The following is a 25,304-nucleotide window of genomic DNA, read 5'->3' as shown; positions in this document are numbered from 1 at the left end:
CTAGAGGGTATTACGCTAAGTGAAATAAGTCAGACTGAGAAAGACAAACATTGTATGATTTCACTCATTATGTGGAATCTAAAAAACAAAATAAATGAACAAATATAACAAAAAAGAACCAGAGTTATAGATACAGAGAACAAACAGGTGGTTGCCTGATAGGACAGGGATGGGGGAGGAAAGAAAAAGGTGAGGGAGATTAAGGGGTACAAATTTCCAGTTGCAAAATATTAAATGAGTCTCTGGTATAAAATGTACAGTGTGGGGAATATAGTCAATAACCAAGTATTATCTTTGTATGGCGACATATTGTAACTAGACTTATCATGGTAATCATTTAGAAATATATAGAAAAAAAACACTATGTTGTGTAACAGGAACTAATGTAGTGTTGTAGGTCAATTATACTTCAAAAACAAACATACAAAAAAACTCATACAAAAAGAGATCAGATTTGCACTTACCAGAGGCAGGGGATGGGGGGAGGGAGAATTGGATGAAGGCAATCAAAAGGTACTACAAACTTCCAGTTATAAGATAAATAAGTACGAGGGATGTAATGTACAACATGATAAACACAATTAACACTGCTGTATGTTATACATGAAAGTCGTTAAGAGAGTAAATCTCAAAGATCGTCACCACAAAAAAAGGTTTTTTCCTATGTCTTAATTTTATATCTATGTGAAATGTTCACTAAACTTACTGTGATAACCATTTCATGATGCAAGTCAAATCATTATGCTGTACACCTTAAACTTACACAGTGCTGTATGTCAATTACATCTCAATAAAACTGGAGAAAAATAAAGCTTCTGACAAGAAAGGTGAGAGGAGATCACACACAAAAGAACAAGATCAACAATCAAATGTTCTCAAAAGCAACACCAGAACAACAAAAGAACAATGAAATCTTATCCTCAAAATACTGAAGGGAAAAAAACCCATACTCATTTTTATATGAAGGTAAATATCACTTAAATATGAGTGATAAATGAAGATATTCTAGGCATACAGTATCTCAGAGTTGACCACAAAAAGACCTTCTTTCAAAGAACTTTTGAAGAATGTAATCTAGCAAGAAGAAAAATGAATCCAGAAAAAATAAAATAAAATATGGCAATTAAGGGAAAATCTTAGAAGATTTATCTTCTTAAAAAATGTATATCCATAAGAATCCATTATTAAAACATCACATCACCCTTATTCCAACAAAACAGGGGTGGCAAGGAGAGTATGCGAAGGTTCTTGGAATTTATTGGTCAGGTGAGAGAGAGAACATACAGATTAAATTTAGACACTGAAAACATACAGTATAAAATGGGAGAGCTAACAATAATCACATTAAATATAAATGGGTTAAACTCAGAAGATGTATTCTTAGATTAAATGTAAAACCAAGATTCAAGAAAAATGAAAAATAAAGGGACACGAAAAAAGTACATGAAAAGTATGAACCAAAAGAAAGCCACTGTTAATATCAAAAGAACTAAAAATCAAGGGGGTGGGAATAGGAAGAATAAGAAACAAATACGAATATTATATACTGTTAAAAAGATAAAATGAGTGTGAATATGTATGTACAACCTCAATGTACGTAAGTAACAACTGAAAAATTTGGTGCAGAAGCAATAGATCGACAATTCTAACTGGAGCTTCTTAACTTGCCTTTGAAAAATTATGAAGCAATAAAAAAAGGGCAAAGATTTGAAAAATGCTACCTTGAAAGACTGATAACATATGGCATTACAACAAACATAAATTATATTCTTTGTGAACTTACACAGAACATTCTTGTAGACTATTAGAAAATCTAAGAAGCTGGACTAAACCTACCCTGATTTAATGAAATGTCCTCAATGGTTGTTTTCCATATTAATAATTTCCTAATATATTTCCAATTATTTATATTCTATGTTTTTCTCAAGAAAGGACTATGTCTTATGTCAAAAGACAGTGTTAGCTTTCTGCCTATTTAGACTCCAGAAAAACAAAACTTGTGTTTCTTAAGAGATCACTTTATCAATGGAAATACAGTGACTATATTAGAAAAACTATTGCAGAGTAAATACGTTTCTCATTGAATGTCCTTACTAACGGTTAAGGAACCACATTGGCTATTCAAGTTCAAGAATATAAAATAATCCACAAATTAAAGGTCTAATTGAAATGCTTTCTCAAATTGCGTTCAGATGACAACAGTAGCAAGAATTTGCAATGAAGTATTAATATTAAATAAAGTCTAATCCTACCAACACTCCATCCTAAATATTTGCTAATTCACCTATCAAGGTTCATAATCTTCAGCTTTTAACACTAAAAACTTTAACAAAGTCTCCAAATTGTATTTAAGTAAGAACACTTTTCTGCACAGCCTACCTAATTAACAATTCGAAAATGCTGGCTTAGGGATCTTTGTGAAGGAAACCAGTCCTTAGCCAATCATCCCAAACTCTGCAATGAAAGAGGACTAGATATTTCTTTAGGAGTTTCAACTCCTTTTCCTTGTAATAATGATGCAGGGAAAGGAATGGACTGCACTTTTCTACTTAATTCAGGCTGCAGTTTGGAAGGCTGAAGCCTCCCCGTTAGGCAGCAAAGGGAATATTCCTGAATTTTCTCCAAATATCAGAGAGAGAGTTTCATATTTTGCCCATGTTATAACCTCCTCTGCTCTTACAGGCAAAGGTAAACCCATGCCTTGGATGTTACGGGTAAGGAAGTTTAGGAAAAAATTAATGCCATTCAAAATGCTGCATTATTATTATTTGGGAATGCCTGTCCTCTATCTGTAGTCAGAATGTTGCTCATTTACATATTTCTTCACACATTAAGATGAGTTAGGGTAGAAGCCAGTTTTACTAGCCCTAACTTTTGTGATCACTATTTAAAAATCACTCACAAAAGGAGAAAATATAGAAATGTCCAAACCAAATCAAATCAGTTTAGTGTCAAAATAAGATTTCAAGTAACAGCAAAGCCCTTTAAGGAGAAGATTTTTATTAAGATATGACCCTAAGCATATCCCACTAGACCATTTTCCTTACTCCCAAACACTCCTTTCCAAAATAATCCACACATACTAGTCACACAAATGTGTGCCCAGGAATACCAAATATTAGAAAACATACTCTAAAGAACTCTAAATGGATGTACACCTGTCTTCAGTTCAGCCTGTTTTCATCATAAGTGTATATACTTATCCCCACTAGACCCTATTTCACATGATTTTGGAAAAACAGAAAGGAATAAAGATTGCTAAGTTACTGGAGCTAATAAACAGAAGTGCTGAGTTCCAGAGCTTGTTAAGAAAAAAAAAAAAAAAAGTGAACTTAGAAATGAAGTTGTAAAAAGTTCCTTCCAGCATAGAGATAGAAGATAAACTGAATTAATAATCTACGTAAAATCCAAAATTCCACATGACTGTAAACTAATGATGGTGGCCCTACACTCAAAAAAATAAAGTGTAGAGATACTATACATAGAAAATCCTAAAGAGGCCACCAGAAAACTACTAGAGTTAATCAATGAATTTAGTAAAGTCACAGGATACAAAACTAATACTCTCTTGCATTCCTATACACTAACAACAAAAGATCAGAAAGAGAAATTAAGGAAACAATCCCATTTACCCTTGCAAAAAAAAAGAATAAAATAGCTAAGAATAAACCTACCTAAGGAGGAAAAAGACCTGTATGCAGAAAACTGTAAGAGACTGATGAAAGAAATCAAAGACAACATAAACAGATGGAGAGATATACCATGTTCTTGGACTGGAAGAATCAATATTGTGAAAATGACGATACTACCCAAAGCAATCTACAGTTTCAATGCAATCCCTATCAAATTACCAATGGCATTTTTCACAGAACTAGAAGAAAAAATTTCACAATTTGTATGGAAACACAAAAGACCCCAAATAGCCAAAGCAATCTTGAGAAAGAAAAACGGGGCTGGAGGAATCAGGCTCCCTGACTTCAGACTATACTACAAAGCTACAGTAATCAAGACAGTATGGTACTGGCACAAAAACAGAATGGAACAGCATAGAAAGCCCAGAGATTAAACCCATGCACCAATGGTCACCTAATCTATGACAGAGGAGGCCAGAATTTACAATGCAGCAAAGACGGCCTCGTCAATAAGTGGTGCTGGGAAAACTGGACAGCTACATGTAAAAGAATGAAATTAGAATACTCCCTAACACCATACACAAAAATAAACTCAAAATGGATTAAAGACCTAAATGTAAGGCAAGACACCATAAAACTCTTAGAGGAAAACATAGGCAGAACACTCTTTAACATAAATCGCAAGATCTTTTTTGACCCACCTCCTAGAGTAATGAGAATAAAGACAAAAATAAACAAGTGGGACCTACTGAAACTTAAAAGCTTTTGCACAGCAAAGGAAACCGTAAGACGAAAAGACAACCCTCAGAATGGGAGAAAATATTTGCAAACAAAGCAACTGACAAAGGATTAATCTCCAAAATATACAAACAGCTCATGCAGCTCAATATCAAAAAAACAAACAACCCAATCAAAAAATGGGCACTAGACCTAAATGGACAGTTCTCCATAGAAGACATACAGGTGGCCAACAAACACATGAAAAGATGCTCAACATCACTAATTATTAGAGAAATGCAAATCAAACCTACAATGAGATATCACTTCACACCGGTCAGAATGGCAATCATCACAAAATCTACAAACAATAAATGCTGGAGAGGGTGTGGAGAAAAGGGAACCCCATTGCACTGTTGGTGGGAATGTAAATTGACACAGCCACTATGGAGAACAGTATGAGGTTCCTTAAAAAACTAAAAATAGAACTACCATGTGACCCAGCAATCCCACTACTGGGCATATACCCAGAGAAAACCATAACTCAAAAAGACACATGCACCCCAATGTTCATTGCAGCACTATTTACAATAGCCAGGACATGGAAACAACCTAAGTGTCCATCAAAAGAGGAATGGATAAAGAAAATGTGGTACATTTATACAATGAAATATTACTCAGCCATAAAAAGGAATTAAATTGGGTCATTTGTAGAGACATGGATAGACCTAAAGACTGTCATACAGAGTGAAGTAAGTCAGAAAGAGAAGAACAAATATCGTATATTAACGCATATATGTGGAATCTGAAAAAATTGGTATAGACAATTTTATTTACAAAGCAGAAATAGAGACATAGATGTAGAGAACAGAGAAGAAATGTATGGATACCGAAGGGGGAAAGGGGGGAGTGGGTGGGATGAACTGGAAGATTGGGATTGACATATATACACTATCGATACTATGTATAAAACAGATGACTAATGAGAACCTACTGTATAGCACAGGGAACTCTACTCAGTGCTCTGAGGTGACCTAAATGGGAAGGAAATCCAAAAAAGAGGGGATACATGTATACGTACAGCTGATTCACTCTGCTGTACAGCAGAAACTAACACAACATTGTAAAGCAACTATACGCCAATAAAAATTTTAAAAAAAATAAAGTGCAGCAAAAATTGGTTCATCAACTTTGAAAACAATTGGAATTCTCTATTAACCTGCTCTTCTGTAAACTGACAGTCTGAAAAAAACTGGTATTTATTACAATAACCTTAAAGATATTACTTACAAGATTCTGAAACAATTCTGAATATGACTTTCCTGTCTACTATTTTTTAGGTAAAGTAAGAATTTTCTGAGGAAAACGAAAACACTAATTCAAAAAGATATATGCACCCTCATGTTCACTGCAGTATTATTTACAGTAGCCAAGACACAGAAACAACCTAAATGTCCATCAATGGATGAATGAACAGATGAAAGAAATGTGAGATATATATCCATTTATATATACATTCCATTATATATATACATTCCATTATATATATATATATATCTATATATATCTATATATCTATATATATATATATATATATCTATAATGGAATATTATTCAGCCATAAAAAAGAATAAAATCTTGCCACGTGTGACAACATGGATAGACCTCCAGGGCACTATGCTTAGTGAAATAAGTCAGACAGAAAAAGATAAATACCATATGATCTCGCTTATATGTGGAATCAAACAAAAAAGAAAAAAAAAAAAAAAAACCAAGCTCATTGATACAGACAAAAGATTGGTGGTTGCCTCGGGGTGGGGGTGTGGTGGGGAATAGGTGAAGGGGGGTCAAAAGGTACAAATTTCCAGTTATAAAATGAGTAAGTCATAGGGATGTAATGTACAGCATAGTTACTATAGTTAATAATACTGTATTGCATATTTGAAAGAAGCTAGGAGAGTAGATCTTGAAAGTTCTAATCATAAGGGAAAAAAAGTCAACTATATATGAGAGAGATAAATTAGGAGTTTGGGATTAACAGATACACCCTACTATATATAAAACAGATAAACAACAAGGACCTACTGCATAGCACGGGGAACTATATTCAATATCTTGTAATAACCTATAATGGAAAAGAGTCTGAAAAAGGACAGATAGATGGAGATATAGATATAACTGAATCACTTTGTTGTACACCTGAAACTAACACAACATTGTAAATCAACTATACTTCAATAAAAAAATAAAGAAAATTTAAATAAAATTTAAAAATCAACAATGTATGGTGACAGATGTTAACTGGACTTATTGTGGTGATCATTTTATAATACATACAAATATCGAATCATTTACATTGTACACCCAAAACTAATATACAGTTAATGTCAATTATACTTCAATTTTAAAAATGAAAAAAATAGAATAATTCAGATAATGTTTTGTCTGAATACTCGATAAAAATAATATCCCATTTTCTGATCAAATTAGGCAGGTGTGTTTGCCATTCCTGCCACTACTTTCCCCTAATTCACATCTACACCAATGTAAGATTAATGTTCCCCAAACATCATTTTCATCAAGAATTTGTTCTGCTAAAACAATAACAACAAACAACAGAAATCTCATATCCTCACTATACATAGAATAATAAAGGTCAAACACCTTGCCCTGATTTGAAAATCTTCCATGATCTGGTACCAATCTTTGGTCTCCATCTCACCTTCCATCAATCACATGCACAAACCCTCTGATGCAGCAAGGTTCATTCACAAAACTAAAACACACCTGTGTATACCTTCATTTCCCACTTTCCTCATATCTAAAAAGTCCTCCATCTTCCTGTCCCCCTTTTTTTTTTCTATCTGAATCCAACTAGCCTTTTTATGCAAAGCTCGAGGCCTCTAAAATAAGCTCCTCTCTACCCTCAAACCAAACTGATTTCCTTCTTTTCTGACTTCCGATGACCCCTTCCAGCACTCATTCATTGATTCCATTAGCCACACAGTAACTCTTACGCACTAATAAGCATTGTATATGATGATGGGGCCACAAATATACATAAAACTAAGTCCCTACTCCTTGGGCTCACAGTGCTCTAAAGACAGACATGAAAAAGTCATTACAGCAGTGTTTGTAATAGAGGTATAAATGGCGGGAAAGTGGGACCATAAAGAAGGATCACTTAAAGCCGTTTGAAAAGATAAGAAAAGGCTTTTCAGAGAAGGTGACATTTATGTTAAATTTCAAAGATGGGTAGGAGTATGTCAGGCACAGAAGTAGGGAAAGGAGTTCCAGGCACAGAAAACAGCACATACAAAGGCAAAGAAAGGAGAAAAACTTGGCATGTTTAGAGAACTATAAATAGAAAAGTATGGCTGGAGTTCAGAGTACATTAAGTCTACCAACACTTACTGACTGTCCATTCACCAAACCTCAAAACAAATGAAAAAAAACCATAGTATCTCCTCAAAGAATGTGTAAGGATATGGCACCCAACTGATTAGCACAGTTAATTCAAACAAAAGAAGCAGTACTGAGCACTTACTTATAAAGCAGACACTGTGTTAGGTACCCAAGATAGAGAAATAAAGAGCATGGCTCCTGCTCTAATGGAGCTAACATTTTACTAAGAAAAGAGAGAGTCAGTTTACTGCAGATAGATTTTTAGGTTCAATCCTTATGACAAAAGACTAAGAGAAAACTAAGAGAAAATTATATTAATAGTACTCACTATTCTCCCCATCTATTTTCTAGATTTTACATAATGAGCATGTGTTACTATACTATGATAATTAAGGAAAATAAAGTTTATAATTGGAAAAGTATGAAACTTGACACCTGATAGGTTCCCAGTAAATGTCTGAGCACGTATCTGCTAATTAAAGCCTGAAAAGTTTTAGATTTGAAACTTCAAATATCCAAAATATGGCTACTTACACCACCTCAACAGCTATGAATCTCGTTGGTACAAATCATCATTTTTCACCAGTTATTAGCCTTCTAACATGTCTCCTTGCTTCTGCCCTTAACCCTCACCCTTCATCTATATATAACAAAGCACCCAGAGAGATCCAGATAATGGCATTTTACTGCTCAAAATCCTCCAATGGCTTCAGTAAAAGGCCAGGACTTTACACAGGCCCTACAAGATCTGCCACCAGCTTTCTATTATCTCTCTGATCTAATCATCTCCAACTCCTCTCTTCTTTACTCACTAACTCTAGCCAGAATGGCCTCCTTGCTGTTTCTTGAACACACCAAGCATGCCCCACTGTTGTTTGTAGACTCATCCCAGATATCCACCTGGTTTGCTCCTTCATCTTCCTTGGGTCTTTATTCAAATGCCATCCTCTTAGACTTTCCAGTCCACTCTATCTAAAGATGTAACACTCTCCCCATCCAAAAATTATCTCCTTTATCTGCTTTTTTTTTCTTGCACTTACTATTATCTAATATACCTGGTTTTACTTGTTTTCTAATGTACCTGGTTTTACTTATTTGTTTACTATGTCTCCTTTCCCTAGCTCCAACAGGGAAAGTTTTTTCTGTTTTCATTACTGATGTATGTCCAGTGCATAGAACAGTGTCTGAGAAATGACAAATGATCAGCCATTATTCACTGAATGAATAAAGGGCAGTAAGCTGCGTATGGTTAAACGTTTGGTCTCTGGTGGCCAGAAGACCTGGATCAAATTCCAGCTCCACCACTTCGTAGTTGTGGGACCTTGTGCAAGTTAACTTAACTTCTCTAAATCTTAGTTTCATTATCTATAAAATGATGATGTTGATATCAATCTTGCAGGATGGTTTTGAGGATTAGAATAATGCAGGTTGAGCAAAATGCCTGGAAAACAGTGAATGTTCAATATATGTTAGCTATTATTATGATGATAATGAACATTCCTGACACCCAAAATGCCTCCACTGAGTTATCACATCATTTCCAGTATCCAGTTCTTCAAAAACAATAGTTGTTTGCAAAATCCTTGGATCGTTACATGCTAGTTTGAACAAAACCAGTATTACTCTGGATCAACTCTTACCTTACACAAGATTCTCTTCTGTTTTAGCTTATAAAAAGAGATGGGTGTCTAGTTCACCTAAAAAAAAATTTTTAAGTGCTACATAAAATTGCACAAAATGCCACATTTATCACAATGCTAATATACATTCTACTAGAACTGACTCTTGGTGCTTGTTTCATAGAACCGCACAAGAAAAGGTTAAGCTTAGGGCCACATCAATGGGATACTATATTACTAATTCTGTTTAGAATTTTTCAATTCATTCAGAATTTCCCAAATTAGATTCCCCATTTGCTGAAAGGCCCACCATACCCACCAGAGTTCATAAGAACCTCCCCATGGCAGGGGATCTGATTCAGTACAACTACAATGTATCAATGTTGAATTAGGAGCTTTAAGAGGTAAATAAATTTTTTTTTTTAAAAGTACTTGGCCCCCAAGACTTTGGTGGTAAAATAAGAGCGGCAAATTATAATTCACAAAACTAAACTCTAATTCTGACCCCATTACTTATTAGCAATGATACTTAAAGGCTTTTTTCCTCATCTATAAGATAGGATGATACCTATTTTGTAAAGCTGTAAAAATCCAGTGAGATGAATATCTGTAAAAATGAGCTATACTATATAAACTGTACTGCAGCAAACAAGTCTTTTGTAAAAAGATTTATTAAAAGATTTTTAAATAAAAAGCCACAATCCCACAACTACCCCAACTATTTTCATATTTTGCTAATATTCCCTTCAGGTGCTTCTCTTCACACGCTTTTTTAATAAAGACGAAACCACATGGAGTTCGGGGAAAACAATACAGCACGCCTTTTTTAGAGCTAGATAGCCCAGGTTCGAATACTAGCTCCTAAAATTACTAACTGTATGACCTTGGACAAGATTCTTAAACTCCTTTGTCCTGTTTTCTCTTCTTTAACATCAGGATAATAGTAACAGTACCTATGTGATTGGGAGGTATGAAGAAGAAATGAGTTATTATAATCATTTGGTACAGTGCTTGGCACATGGCAAATTTAATAAACAGCTAAGAAAAGACAAAATTCTGCTTTTTAAAAACTTAAGATGACGTCATAAACCAAAAGTACATTATTATCTAAAGTATCATAGAAAGATTCTTTTAAAGATCTCTAGGATACTTTACACTGACTATTTTAAAAATAAATCTCCCTACCATTCCTTTGTCTAGATATTTTACAATGTATAATAGAATCCATCTATTGCTTCATACTTCCAGTAGAGGTCTCCATCTAAAAAATAATGTATCAGATTGAAAACTTTAAATTAGTATTCCTGTTATTTAAAAAAAAAAATAGGGGCCAGCTTTATCAAATATGCAAATTTAACTTTTTCCAAGAAAAACATTTAAAAATATGGAATATCTGAAGAAAAAGTGACTTTTCCCAGTGATTGTTATATTTTGCTGTGGGTTCTCCAATAATACTCACCTCTCTTATAAAACATAATCCTTTGGACAGGAAAGGGAAAGAGATAAGACGTTGGATACAAATGATAAATCATGTGCTTATTTATCACCGCTACTGGCCAACAATTTAATACCTATGCCTCAGAGATGGTATAAGTCAGTAAAGTCATCTTAAAGTAAAAGTAAAGGTCATGTTTTGTAGTAGCAAAGAAATCGCAACAATTTCTACATTTATTCCTTTTAAATCACAATAGAGTAGCTAGAGTAATAAAGGAAGCTCTGAATTGGCTTCTACATTCCCCCTCCTATCATTCAGTAATAGTGACCTAAGACAATTCACAATTATCCTTATGCAGGCCCACCAGAAAAAATATCCTTATTTCTAGCCTACCAAAAAGCCTGGGGCTAGACCACCTTCTTAAAAGCCCTTCTAGCTAAGAATGATGATACTATGAATTGATAGGTTCAGTAGTCATATCCAACTGTTGCTAAGTACATACTTCTTGCTCCTATCTTTAGGAATCTAAGTTTTCAGGCTCCATAAGCTATATTACTAGGCCTCTATAAAACATCAAATTTGCATATAATATTTAATGTCTACTGCAACTTAGCTCCTTAAATGTGTAAGACTTAAATGTGTAAGGTAAATATCTATAAGATTTGGTATGACCAAAAACTGACCAAGAAATTACCAAGCAATTTGCTTAAAGCTAATAAATAGTGCTGCATGTGTGCACACGCACACACGCATCCACTTAAACTAACCCCCAGAGTTTACAAACAGGGGAATAAAGAAGGAGGAATGTTCTAAGTAACTCTCAGAATTAGCAAGACTTTAATATCCAAATTATATTTAATTCTGAGGATCAAATATACAATGTAAAAACATAACACATTTGATTTAGTGATAATGGATTTGAATGGAGAGACCCAAACATTTAAGATTTCTGGTTGTAACTAAAGCATGAATTTGCTTTTCATCTCCACAGGGTAGATAACCTATAAAGATGACTTGTAAATAAAGACAACTACTTCTCACCTTGAGAAGATAAAAATCAAACAACTATCAAATCGTAGTTTATCCTAGTCTTAATAACATAAAAATCAAGCAATGAATTAAAAACAAAAACAAAATTATTGCCTTGTTTTTGTATAACCAGTGATACAATGGCCAGCAAAGAATGAAATAGTGAAGAGTTCTTAATGGACAGATAGACAAAGGTAATTTTCCTCCAAAGTTATCATTTAGCATTTTAGCTGATTTTTATTTATATATTAAATTCCTAGAAGATGAGAAATATTCACATTAAGCATAAGCTGCAAAATAAGATTTAAAATTTTTAATAATCAGTATTAGTTCCTCTCTTGAACACTGATAATAATCACAGATTTTGAAAAATTAGTCAAACACTAGTAGATAAACATATGAAGGATATCACTAAATCTGACTTTTAAGTCTAACAGTATTATTCATTACAGATATAGAAATACTATGTTAATAGAACATACAGAGCTAAGACTGCATCAAGAGCACACAGCAGGCAGTGTCCTACTCAATGAGGAAATGATAGAACCATCCAACTAAGGTCAGCATCAAGGCAAGGAAAAGATGCCCTCGTCTCCCTAACTATTTCAAAGTGGCCAATACAATCAGACAAAAGAAAATGATTAAAGGCGTAAAATTTAGAAAAGAAGTAAAGCTATCCCCATTTGCAGATGACATACTAGTACGTCTAAAAACATTTTTTAATCAATGATAAAACTAATACAAGCGGCAAAACAATTAAGGCGCCAGATTACAATATAAAAAATCAGTAACTTTCATATAAATGATAACTAATTAGAAGATATAATGGAAGAGAAAACCACATTTACAATAGCAAGAAAAATGATAATATACTTAAGAATAAATTTAAGAAATGTCAAAAACCTGTAAAAGGAAAACTTTAGACTCTTGAATGACACAAAAAGATTGAATAGAAGACTTTCATTTTTCTTGGCTAGGTAAACTCAATATCATCATGTCCATTCTCCTAAGGTAATTGTTTTTGATTTAATGCAATCCCCATTTAAAAAAAAAAAGAAAGAAAAAGCTTTTTTCTGAACTAGAACAAATTAATGCTAAAGTTCATATGGAAAAAAAAACATAAACAAATACCCAAGAAAACCTTGTAAAAAAAGAACTATGAGATGGGAATGGCACTACTGAATATTAAAACATGCTATATAAAGCCACAATAATTACAATATAGTGACATACCATTTCTTAACCCCCCCAGATCGATAAAACTTCAAAAGCTTGAGAAACACATGGTAAGGCTATGGGAAACAGGTACCTTCATATACTGCTGATGGGAATGCAAAATAGTTCTCTCCTGCTTGGAGAGAATCTGGTGGGAATCTGGCAGAATTTAATAAAATACATATGCCTTTATTCTTTGATTATTGCATCAACCCCCACTTTAGTAATTTACTCTGAAGATCCATCTCCAAAAATTTGAAAATAGGTTTGCATAAGGCTACTAGATTTGCAGATTATTCATGTGACATTATTTGTTATTGTAAAATACTGGAAACAACCTAAGTTTCATTACGTAGGAGACTGGATGAATAAAGTAGGATATAACCACACAATGGAATACTATGCAGCTGTTAAAAACAAAAGAACTTTATGAACTTCAGAGTTACAGGCAAGATATTGGGCTGGCCAAAAAGTTCGTTCGGGTTTTTCCGTAATGTCGTGCACAAACATTTTGGCCAACCCAATACATTAAGTGAAAAAAAGCAAAATAAAAAAATAGTGTGCATTCTTAATGTTAAGATGGGGAACTAAAAATGCATGTATATACCTCATTTTTACAAAACAAAACACAAACAAAAAAACAGGAAGGATAACCAGAAACTACTGGTTACCAAAAGAGCATGGGTAGGAATGGGTTAGAAGTGACAGGGAAGAAAAGAGGGTAGAGGGTAAACTCCAAGCATATCTTTTCTTAAATTTTGATTTTAGAATCTTAAGGGTTTTATATATTCATAAATAAAATTAAAGGAACAAATAATGGGGAAAACACAAAATTGAATACAAACGGAAAAAATGTGAACTTTACTGTTTTAAGTGAATAACTATACCCAGAAAAATAGAATCCAGTCACTGTGAACCTTTTTTAACACAATTATTTACAGATATAAAGTCAGTCTGAACACAAAAAGAAATGCAAACAAATTTGTAACTCTACTTGGCAGGTTTGTTGTTTGTAGTGGTATGGGTATAACAATTCTGAAACTATTCTCTATGTGTTACAAAACTAGCAAGATAAGTAAATACACTGGTGTTAGGAATTAGGGTTCTCAATGCAGTTAAAGGGAGATACATGGAATGGAAGAAGGCAAGAGAAAACGTGTGTGGATTGTAATTAGAGATATCAGTATAGCCTTATGATTTGCAAAATGTGTATATTCATATTTAAAATAAGTAAACTTCCTAGCTCTGTCCTCTGAAAGGGCCCAGAAGAAAAGATAACCCAATAACAATGGGTACATCTACCACCCAGATTTGGTTTCTATATACCATTCCACACTAAAAGGAACCAGGACTTCTTGAAGAAATAGCTGATGCTACAGCAGGGAAAGCAAAACACAAGTTGACTCTAGAAGATCTTATTTTGTCAGAAAGCAAGAAAGAGCTCAAAAATAATAGTAACTTGATAAAAATACACAGAAGGCAGCTTGAAAGGGCTCCTCCTGGCCAAACTGAAGCAGCAAAATGCGTAACTGTAATAGACTTTAATCCATTGTATAATATAAAACTCTAATAAATAAAAAATAAAAATATTTTCCGTATCATAGATTGCCAACTAATAAGATGTAGAAGAAATGATAAAATTAGAAAATAAACATCATACAGCCATCATAATAATTGATTCAGGCAAGAATCATCAATGGATATTAAAACCACTAGGTAAAAGTTTGACAGTGAGCAAGATATTTACAGTCTCAAAGTACGTCTCCACGGGTCATTTGTTAATTACAAAACAGAAAATGGAAACTTTACAGTGGAGAAACCAGGAGGACACCACCTTAACCAAAGTTAATATCAGCAATAATGGGACAAAGTGACATCACATACCTCCTGCCAAAAATGCTTAACCTAAATCTAATCCTGAAAAAAACCTCAGAAAAATCCAAATTTTATAGCACAGTTGACCCATACTCTTCAAAAATGGTAGTATCACAAAAGACTGAAGAACTAGAGATAATTAAATGTGATACATGATTAAACAACAGTAATGATAACAATTATAATAATGTGTGTATATATGTATACACACCATCACATATAAAAAGGAAAACACAAAGCAAATGTGGCAAAATAACAATTGGTCAATATAAATGAAGTGTAAACAAGAATTCACATACAGAAAGCGAAAAAAAGATTTAACAATTCTGAAAAAAGAAAACATAGGAAGGACAAAAAATGATAGGTTTATCATTTCTCTCTCAACCAGATTTTTTACTACTAAATTAATACATCGCAATGGGGGGCTACCTGGAAAAACTACTCAAAAATTCAGAAGTTTGACTTTTTAATGGTGTAAACTAAAAAGGTTATACCAAACCACTTAAGCACTCTTGACCTATTACTTGTGAGTGCACTTGGAGGTACAGCCTGCTTAGGTACTAAATACTGTTTATGAAGTACTAAGTGGTCTGATCTGTGCTCAAGTACATTGAAAATTCACTTAACCTATGAACCATTATGGAAAGTGTGATCAACTTGGGCATTATTACTGACACATTCAAATTCAACCCCACCTCTAAAGTACAACAGGTTAGGGCCCTAACCATGGTCTCTTCTTTGTCTTATTTTAATGGAAGAATGTTCCTACTGACCTCATGTATGTTATATTAACATTTTATTTATTTAAAATAGCCAGTGGGCTAGGAGAGGAGCAAAAACAAATTTCATTTGAAAACACGTCACCATGAAAGATGTGTATATTATAATTATATAATAAACATCATCTCTGTGCACAGAGCAGCTGACCACTGAACACTATTAAGTAAGAATTTACCAAGTACAATAGTTAAGAACTCAGAAAGAAAGAATTAAAGATACTTGCCATATATCCCATTAAGATGTATATTCAAACAATATTCTTGTACAACTTTATTCAAATCCTACTTCATAAAAAGCAACACTTTGGCTTGGTCCCATTACACAGTAATGAAAAAAGTCATTTACCGAAAGAAGCAAAAGATAAACATACTAGGTCATGGAATATACCTGAAGATATTTAACAACTGTGGATAATGGAGGGTTATGTATAAAACAAAGCTTTGTAAAATGTAAAGCAGGTCTATCGCCAGGGAAAAGAATGGAAAGGTAAAGGGGAGAAAGTGTGGTTTGAAAATATATAAAATAAACCTTACCAAGTGGCAATTATGGCTGACACTTAAGATTGAAAGTTGCATATAACCTACAGCCTTTTTTGTTTTTTTTCAGTAGCCCATATGCTCCAGAAGAAAAGAGTCTGAGTGGTGTAAAGAAATTCTTTTCTAAGTGTTATTTTTTCTGAGATTAAATAACATCAATTACTTCTGAAATCTGAAATGATAAAAATAAAATCTCACATACGAAAAGTTTGAAACATGAAGATAAAGCGCATTAAACAAGACAAGCTATTGTTAGTATTGTTATTTTTAAAGGAATTTATACAATACAAGTTAACTCCCCTAAGCAGTACTGAGATAGACCAACAAAATCCTCACAAAGAGAAAACGCAGTCAGTAAATTCAATAAAATAAATGGCATTCCATTTGGGAAAAATATTATAAAGTCGTATTTAAAAACAAAACCTAGATATTAAGAAATTTTATTTTTAATTAAATTTTTAAAATCCAAATTACTATACAAATACAGTTAGGACAAGCTCAAATTGGTAGTTCATTTACCCCTTTTTTTCCCTTTAACTTAAGTGGAGCCCTTGTTATCTTCTCTAGAGCCCAGAAACAAAGTAGGGTGTGTCCAGGCTCTGCTTAGAGATGACAGGTGCAGCTTGAGCAGGTGCCCCTAGACCAGATGTCACCTAGAGGTTTTGCTCTGGATGCAGCCCTGGCCAACATGTTGGTGCCAAGTTAAACCAGTTATCTCAGCAACTCAATTGGTTTAATTCCAACACTTAGATCAGCTGTTCTCAAACTTCAGTGTACTTAAGAATCACCTGGGGCATACTTTAAAAAAATACAGTGTTTTAGACCATTAAGTCATAAAACCACTGATCAATCTTAGCACCACTAAAACAGGACAACTAAACATTATATGCCTCATAATCTGATGAAAAGCACAGCACTACCTATTAAAGGACACCTAAAATACTAAACTTGAATTTTTTCAATCTTTAAATCTAATAGTTTTTAGGAAATAGATACAGGGGATAGAGGAACAAGTTAACTGACACTAGAAGGAAGAAGTCAACCAAATCTAGAATTTAGGGCATTCTAAAGGACAACTGACCCCATTACTTCAATAAGTCAGTGGCATGATAGGAAAAGGGAGCTGTTAAGAGACTAATGAGATAAAAGAGCCAAAACAAGAGATTCAGCCCCACCATAAAATTCTCTTGCAGTAAGATGGGGTGGATCTGCAAACACTAATTTAGATATTGATGGAAGTATGAATCTATCATTTGGGGACAATAATTCATAATGCAGTATCTATTCCTAGATATCACCAAGAGATTCCAGTTCCAGCAATAGATCACTGCAATATACTTAGTCACAAGGGTATATATCTTGTAGAAACGAATTAACTTTGAATTCACAGCATAATGAATACTCAAAAAGTATCCAAGCACAAGTGATATTTTTTAATGTTTGAAACAAAAAAATATATGTTAGACCCTATTTTAATAAGACAATTCTTGGAAAGCACAATAAAATTCATAGAAGACCTGAATGCTACTGAGAGTGACAATTTGCTCTAAACCATCTCTATATTCCAGGTCCCCCCAAAGTTTTATATCCTAAGTGAATCCATTAATAACCTTTACGATAGGTAACCAATACTAGTATCGATCACCATATATACATTTTTGTGTACTTCTGAATAAAAAGAATCAACCTGCTTATTTCCTGAACTCTACTATGTATAACTGAACTAACCATATTATTTACATTTATTTTAAATTCAAAAGCCAATGCTTTTGCTTTTCATAACAATTATGCTTACAATTTCAAACCATAAAATATTTGATGACAATCTTTAATTCTAACATCTCCATTTTTATCTCCAGTAAGTTTGGTCCTTAAACCAAGATCTACTTCTAAACAGCTTTCCCTAAAGTCAAAATTCATGATTATGACCTATGTTTTTGAAATGGTAGAACTGAAGCAAATACAGATTTTAGCATGACTATCATATTTCAACAAAAGTAATTACTATTCTGCAAAACAATGTGACCAATGATTTGGCTACCTTTCTCTTCCTGGCAATGAACACAAGATAATTTTAATGTCCCCTATTCGAACAACTATTTAAGTATTACCAATATAATTCTGCACAGCAATTGATAAAGATAAGCAAATAATAGAACCATAAAAATCATTTAAATCTGTATTTATATATATCTATATCAATATACATAATTACCTCTCATTTCTCATTTTCCATATTTAAAATTTTTCTTCCTTTACCCTCATTACTTCTAGCTCAGGGTTTCCCAAACTGTGCTCCACAGAACTTAGTAGATGTTCCGCAAACATTCCCCTGCGATGTACGGTAGTGTTTGGGAACCATCATTTACCATAGGTGGAGGCAGGGAGGTAATAAACAGTGTTTCTCCAAATTGTCTTGAGATCCACAACTCACATTAACAAAATACAGTCTCTACGAAGTCCTTCAATGAAGTAACACAAATTTATCGTTATTACTCAAATTCATTTAGTCTTTTTTCAAGGAAACATACTGACGTTTCAGGAAAACAAGTGCTTCATACAGCACAAATTGGGAATCTCCACTCTAATTGATCCTGAATACCCAAGAGTGTGGTGACGATGGTGGTGCCAGATGAAAGCAGTAGAAAGAGAACCACTCCCCATATGTCCTCTACTTCCTAATTCAAACAAACCCTATATTTACTAGCAAACTTGAGGAGGGACTGTACCACTCTGGAAAATGCCCAATAAGCAGCCTTCCCCCAAATAATAATGAAAAACACTCTAAATACTTTACCTAAAAACATGCAGTACTGAGTACTTACTCACTGACTAATGCACCTACATTCCAGTGAATTAAAATGTTTGTTTTTCCTTCCTTTTCCAACTTCCAATATCATTTCATTTCAGATTATAAAATATTCACAGAAGTGATATACTTCTCTATCAGTCATAGTGGATTTTACACACAACCAACTGAAAATACTGAATCAACAACAGAGAAGAGGTAGGATTATAAGAGTGCTCCTCTTTAGAAGCAGACAATTTTAGTTCACAGCTAAGGCAGAAAATTTAAATGCAAAAAAGCATATAAACATTTCTGGGAGTTACAGTTAAGTTCTTAGTTTGTGTCCTCAGTGAAAACTATCCACCCTGGAAAGAGTTAGATTTATTTCTACTTGAGGGCAAATTTAAGCTATTTAAAACATGGTTTCTAAGACACAACACTAACCTAGCTGAGGTCTCATAAGTCTTTCAACTTTTTCTACTTTCCACTCCTCCTTTCAACAAGTTTGCACACCCTCTAAACTGTAACAGAATATGAGAAGGTATCAAAATCAGGTTTGTTCAAAATGAAAGATTATAGTTTACAAAATTAATTTTTAAATGCATATATGAATAATTTATTTAGATACAATTTTTCTTCCAGTCTTCATATTACTTTTATTTTCCTTCCTTAAATAAGGAGAGCAATCTCCATTTATCAATTCTGTTGATACACAAACTCAATGTATTACTTTATTTACTTATATTACAGTTTTGAAGCATTCTTTCATTTAACCTCATGATTCATAAAAGACTTTCTCTTAAAAAAAGTGATCTACATGGTAGACACTAACCACCCAGCGCACAAGTGTATTCATTCTATTTACCTGATAAATATAAACTTTAATTGGTATAATTTAAGGCAGGGCTTCATCCACCAAGGGGGGAAAAAAATAAATAAATTCACGATGAAACTGAAAATTCACTATAGCGGGTACAATTCTACAATTAAGTTTCTGACTATTCCAAAGGTAGGTACATGTAAAAAAATCATTTTATAAGAAAATCAGTAATATACAGTGTTGTACAACAAATTTTTTTAAGTCCAAGGTATTTCACCTCCTTTTCAAAAAATCAAGTTTTATAATGGAAACATCAACTTAACCTTGACTATAGCTGTACTATTGGCATCAGTAAGCTAAAACAAAATTCTTCAACTATTTGAAATATTTACCTAAATCTTCATACCAAGGTTTCAAATTCTTAACAAAAAGTAAGAGCAGTAAATTGTCCCCCAATCTTAGCACCAAAACAAAATGAAAATATAAAATTAACTGAGTAAATATGGAAAACACTGGGTATAAATACACTCAGGAATAAATTTAACCATAAGTAATTTCCAATTATATTTTAATTTCTTAAAATCACTTTGACTAACAAAGTGAATTCATAATAGATTGATTAAATATTACTGAACACATATCAAGAATACAACTTTTTTGTCCAATTAACAAATGTCCCTAAAGCCATTTAGATACTTTTGCACTTTAACTTCTTCATCTACAAAATGTGGGAAATTATTAACTTATCCTTTTATACTTATAAAGATATTCTAATAATGAACATCTGTGGAATATATTGAGATGTACATGCCAAGAACGGAACTAAGTGAAAACAAAATACATAGACATAATAGATGAGTAATATCCAAGCTTTAAATATAGTACTTTTACACATTATCAGTAGGCACTTTTATTTTTAAAAATTAACTGCCAATGTTAAAACAAATAATCAATTGCATTTTCAATTTTAGACTTTGAGAAATTTTTGTAGACAATCTACAACTGAATAAGTGTATGTTTGACACAATCAAGCTAACTTTTGGCAGACCACTAAACTCAAGTCTCTGTATTTGATGTCTATGTCTGTTAGAATGGCCAGCATATTAGTTTGTTCTTCTTTATTTAAATGTCTGCAATATCATGAAAATATATCATAAAATACCAGGCTAACAGCTACCCCTCTAACTACAGAGGAATGTCAGCAAATTTTAAACTTCTAAACAAGAACACATGTAATGACAGTCCTTACAATAAGTCAAATGAAACAGCAGTTCATATTAAAAAAAAATTAGTCCACCTGTGATTTATAAAACACACTGCATTATCTACTCATCAGAAACCATGATACTCAATTTGACATATCAAAGAGGGAACTTACAAAGTCACTTGATTACTGTTGGTTACTATGAAGAGGCACTCTTATGGTTAAGTAACAGAATTACTGTGAAAGCTTGGCATCCTGTCTGCCAGTTAAGATTTTTCAGAGGAAGGTGTAAAACCCATCATAATACATGTCCTCCAACTGTGCAATATTACACCACTATGGAAAAAAACCTTCCAAGGTTGGTAGTACCCAATTTTTGACCAGCATATTTCTTTTGTATTTCTTTACAAGCCATGCAAATCTTCACATGGTTTTATTTTCCAAAACAAATACTTCAACTTTTTTCCTAGTAGCCTAGCTACAACCCTACAAAAAACAAACCTGGAGAGTGACATATGGAGGAAAAACAAGTTTAGCTAAGGACATAGTTCAAAATGTAGCTTCTAATAAGAGCATAAAACTCAAACTGACCCGAGAACAATACAGAGTTGTGAACAATCTTGAAACTACTACTGTTAAAAACAGTATCATCAATGGATGATAGAGCCCAAGATAGAAATCACAACTGGAAAAACAATATTTATGTAACTTATAATAAACTGGGAGTCTAGCCATTTGATTATGCTAAAGCTCTATTAGTATGAATGTAAACTCTTCAGAAAAACACACATCCCATGAAACATATATATCATACAGTACCTTCTGGATATTAAAATCAATCAATCAATCATCCAATAAATATCAGGCATAACTTAACATGTATTTTAAACGGTCTAAAATCCAAATGGTTCAAACTGATTACCAGAAAACCAGGACATGTATTAACAGTACTCCTCTCAATATTATAAATGAAAATGAGCAAGTAAGTATCACCATAAATAAAAAATTTTCTACTTCTCACCACATTACTAAATCAACAATTTTGAAGGTTAATTTTGTTTTACTTTGTTTTTTGTTTCAGTCTTTTATTTTAAAATGCACTCTGACACATGCCATCACACCCTCACAAGAGATAACAACTAACCATATTTAATATTTTCTAGACTTCTGTGTAACTCAGTAACTACTCACAAAGTTCTGCAAACTCTTCAGCTTCAAGCCTGAAGTCAATCTAAGATAGCCAACAGAAAGTACACCTGTGCAATTACTGCATTTCCTATTCCAGAATGCTGAACATAACACAGAATATCTACATCTGGATATTGCATTTGGAGCAATGATAAACGCCAAGCTCAAATTATGCAGAAGCCACATTACCTAAAAGGCCATCCTATAACATCATTATTAAAAAGCAATAAATGTGAAGAGCATTATTTTAGTTTTAAATAACAAACACCAACTAAAGAGCCTTTATGGGTAAGTAAAATAAATATTAAAAATAAAAGATGACCTCATAATAAATTACAATATAAAAATATTCCTAGGAGAAAAACTGAGAAAAAATTAAGGCTGAATCACAAAATATATTATCTAAACTGTATCACATGCCAACTAAATAAGAAATTTACTTTGTCAAATAAATAGTCAAAAAAGAAGGGGAAGAATGAAGGAAAATCCAAATCAAAGTATTCCACTTTGCAGTATCCCTAATTTTCCTAAATAGATAGTAATCCTTTTAAAGGTTTTTAAGTCATTCAAAAATTCCAAAAAAAAAATATATATATATATTTTATATATATATATATATTTTAAGAACAATTCTGGTCACTTAAGTCACCAACATGCTATGCTATGCAGAAATATTCTACTGAAAAACTACTCAGTGACACGGTTCCACACAGAGGTTTCATTTTTTTAAAAAATCTTAAAGTCAGAATTTTAAAAGGCAAAGGAGTTTCCAAAACAAAGAAAAAAATTTCCCAAGGGATCGGAAGTTTCATTAATTATCTTAACTCTTACTAAGCATCACCTTTCTGCCCCTCTGTGGATATCAAACAATCAATAACTATGTCACCAAAGAATGTTTACCAAGATGGGGGTGGGGTGTCACCTGTAATGATTCTGTATGAAAAATGTAAACAATCCCAAAATAGGTGAGGAAAACTTTCACCTTCTTATAATCTCACTTTACGGATATTTAATGTTTCTCAGACTGAAATTAACAGAAGACTGTTTTGGTGTGCAAGGTTTGTTTCTTGTTTGGGGATTTTTTTTTTTCTTTTTGCTAAAACAAATCTCCCCATAAATCCCTTATTCCCAAACACTGTTGGAAGAGTCACTACTACTCACCGCAAGTAATACTGTTTTAAAGCAAAGGCAGCGTTAGAACAACTTCTGGGAAAGTTGAACTCTTCAACAATTTCTCCCCACTGATTCTTCTCAGAAACCTGTTAAAAACACAGCCACACTTGTCTGAAAGTGCACAATTCAAGAAAACTCTAACCTAACTCTGAAATAAATACCCATTCTACAGAGATCTGCAGATACCTCAGGCATCAGTGGGTGATTCGGCTCGATCCGTAAGAGTAACTAAGCAAGGGCTGCTTGAATCACCGTGTTTTCACCCGAGAGCCCAGTATTTAAGAGCACTTGTTTTGTTTGGGGGGCGGGGGGGGGGGGGTTGGTGGGTTTGTTTTGTTTTTGAAGCCCGGACAATAACCAATCGCAAGTCCCTCTGTCGCCCCCTTTTAAATCTCAACGCGGTCCGTTTACACTAAAAAAAAAAAAAAAAAGTTCAAAAGGATCAATACTGTTCCGGAGAGCGACGTCCGCAGGTTCTGGGGGGGCCGGGGCCGATTCCGATCCCTCTCCCAGATCTATCCATCTCCATAGGCCCTTCTTTGAGGCCTACAGCTTCTGCCTAGCCTTGAAGCCTAAGATGGCTATTTGGAGACAGGTCCTGGTTTCTTTTGTTAGCTGTATAAACCGAGAGCGAAGGGGCCGAGGCTGTGCCCCCGGCTGCCGGGATCATTTCGCAGCCGATTATCGATGTTAAACCTGCCCGCGCTAATTTTGAGTTGCACGAAAACTGCTCTCAGAGTCTGTGTGTCTCTGTGTCTCCGCCTGTGCTAGAGCGGCAGCGGCGGCAGAGCTGACTCGCGAGCGAGCGGGCGGGCGCGGGCGCGGGGCGGGCGCGGGGCTCGGGCGGGCGCCCCGCACGCCTGCACTCCCCGCCGCGGCGCTCAGACCCCGCCGGGCCGGCCGGGCACCGGGTAGGGCGCGAGCCGGCGCCGGGCCGCCCGCCCGCCGAGCCCCGCGCCCGCCGCGCGCACGCGAGCCACCAGGCCAAAAACAGCCCCGCCGCCGTCCGCCTCCGTGCCACCGGCTGGGAGCGAAAAGAACGCCTCTGGCCCCCGCGGGCCACCCCCCCGGCCCCGAGCGCCCACTCCGGGGTCAAAGGAGACTTTTTGGAGGAGACCAGTGAGAGGGAAATACAAATTAAAACTTCCACTCACCTTCGCGAATCCGCCTAAAGTAGTGACTCTGGTGTAGAGACCGTGAAGATCCAGCTCCTTCCCACCCACCGCAGGGATTTTTTTAAAAGGCGACCTGCGGGAGAGAGAAAGCCCCGCACTTGTCAGCCGGGACCCCGCGGCGGCCCGGGCGGGAGAGCCCCGTTCGCCCCGGCTCGCCCCGGCGCTGCCCCCCCGGTTCTGCTCTCACCCTCTGCTGTGGTGGAACTGCCGCAGCTCGTCCAGGAAAGCGAGTCCCTTTCTCCGCTCGTCCGGAGGCGCCTTCCCCGTCGAGTTTGCCATTATTTTTTCGAAGGAGGTTTTAAAAAAACCCAGATCGGTGTTTTAAAAGCGCCCCCCGCTCCCTGCGCTTCCTACCAGAGCCCGGAGCCCATTCCTCGGCCGGCGGCGGCGGGGCTCAGTCATGGGCCGGCGGTGGCGGCGGCGGCGGCGGCGGCGGCGGCGGCGGCGGCGGCGCAGGGAGGGAGGGAGGGAGGGGGAGGAGGAGGAGGAGGAGGGGAAGGAGGGAGCAGGAGGCCAAGGGGAGAGGAGGGAAGGAGGGAGGGGAATTTCTAAAAAAGTTTAAAGAAATCGGAGCGAAACTAGAGGGGCAGGCGACTGCCGGATCCGCGCGAAGCCGCGGGGCGAGCGCGGCCCCCACCCCTTCCTTCCCTCCCTCCCGCGGCCCGGCTCTCGCCCGCCTCTCAGCGCCGCCGGCCCAGGCGGCTCGGCCCGGG

At 35.2% G+C, this 25,304-nt stretch overlaps 1 protein-coding gene across 1 annotated transcript in view; it reads right to left on the bottom strand.

The window, feature by feature from the left end:
* Nucleotides 1–25,001, bottom strand: part of ARID2 (AT-rich interaction domain 2) — a 179,886-nt gene extending 154,885 nt beyond the window's left edge. Inside the window, 3 exon segments of the mRNA XM_036865790.1 lie at nt 23,405–23,502; nt 24,571–24,664; nt 24,779–25,001. Of these exon segments, the coding sequence (XP_036721685.1) occupies nt 23,405–23,502; nt 24,571–24,664; nt 24,779–24,870 (284 nt within the window). The 5' untranslated portion in view covers nt 24,871–25,001.
* Between the last annotated feature and the right edge of the window lie 303 nt (nt 25,002–25,304).

The sequence above is a fragment of the Balaenoptera musculus genome, chromosome 10, assembly GCF_009873245.2.
Source record: "Balaenoptera musculus isolate JJ_BM4_2016_0621 chromosome 10, mBalMus1.pri.v3, whole genome shotgun sequence".
NCBI classification, from domain to species: Eukaryota; Metazoa; Chordata; class Mammalia; order Artiodactyla; family Balaenopteridae; genus Balaenoptera; species Balaenoptera musculus.
The sequence above is the reverse complement of the archived record's forward strand: the minus strand, read 5'-3'. Positions and strand labels throughout refer to the sequence as shown.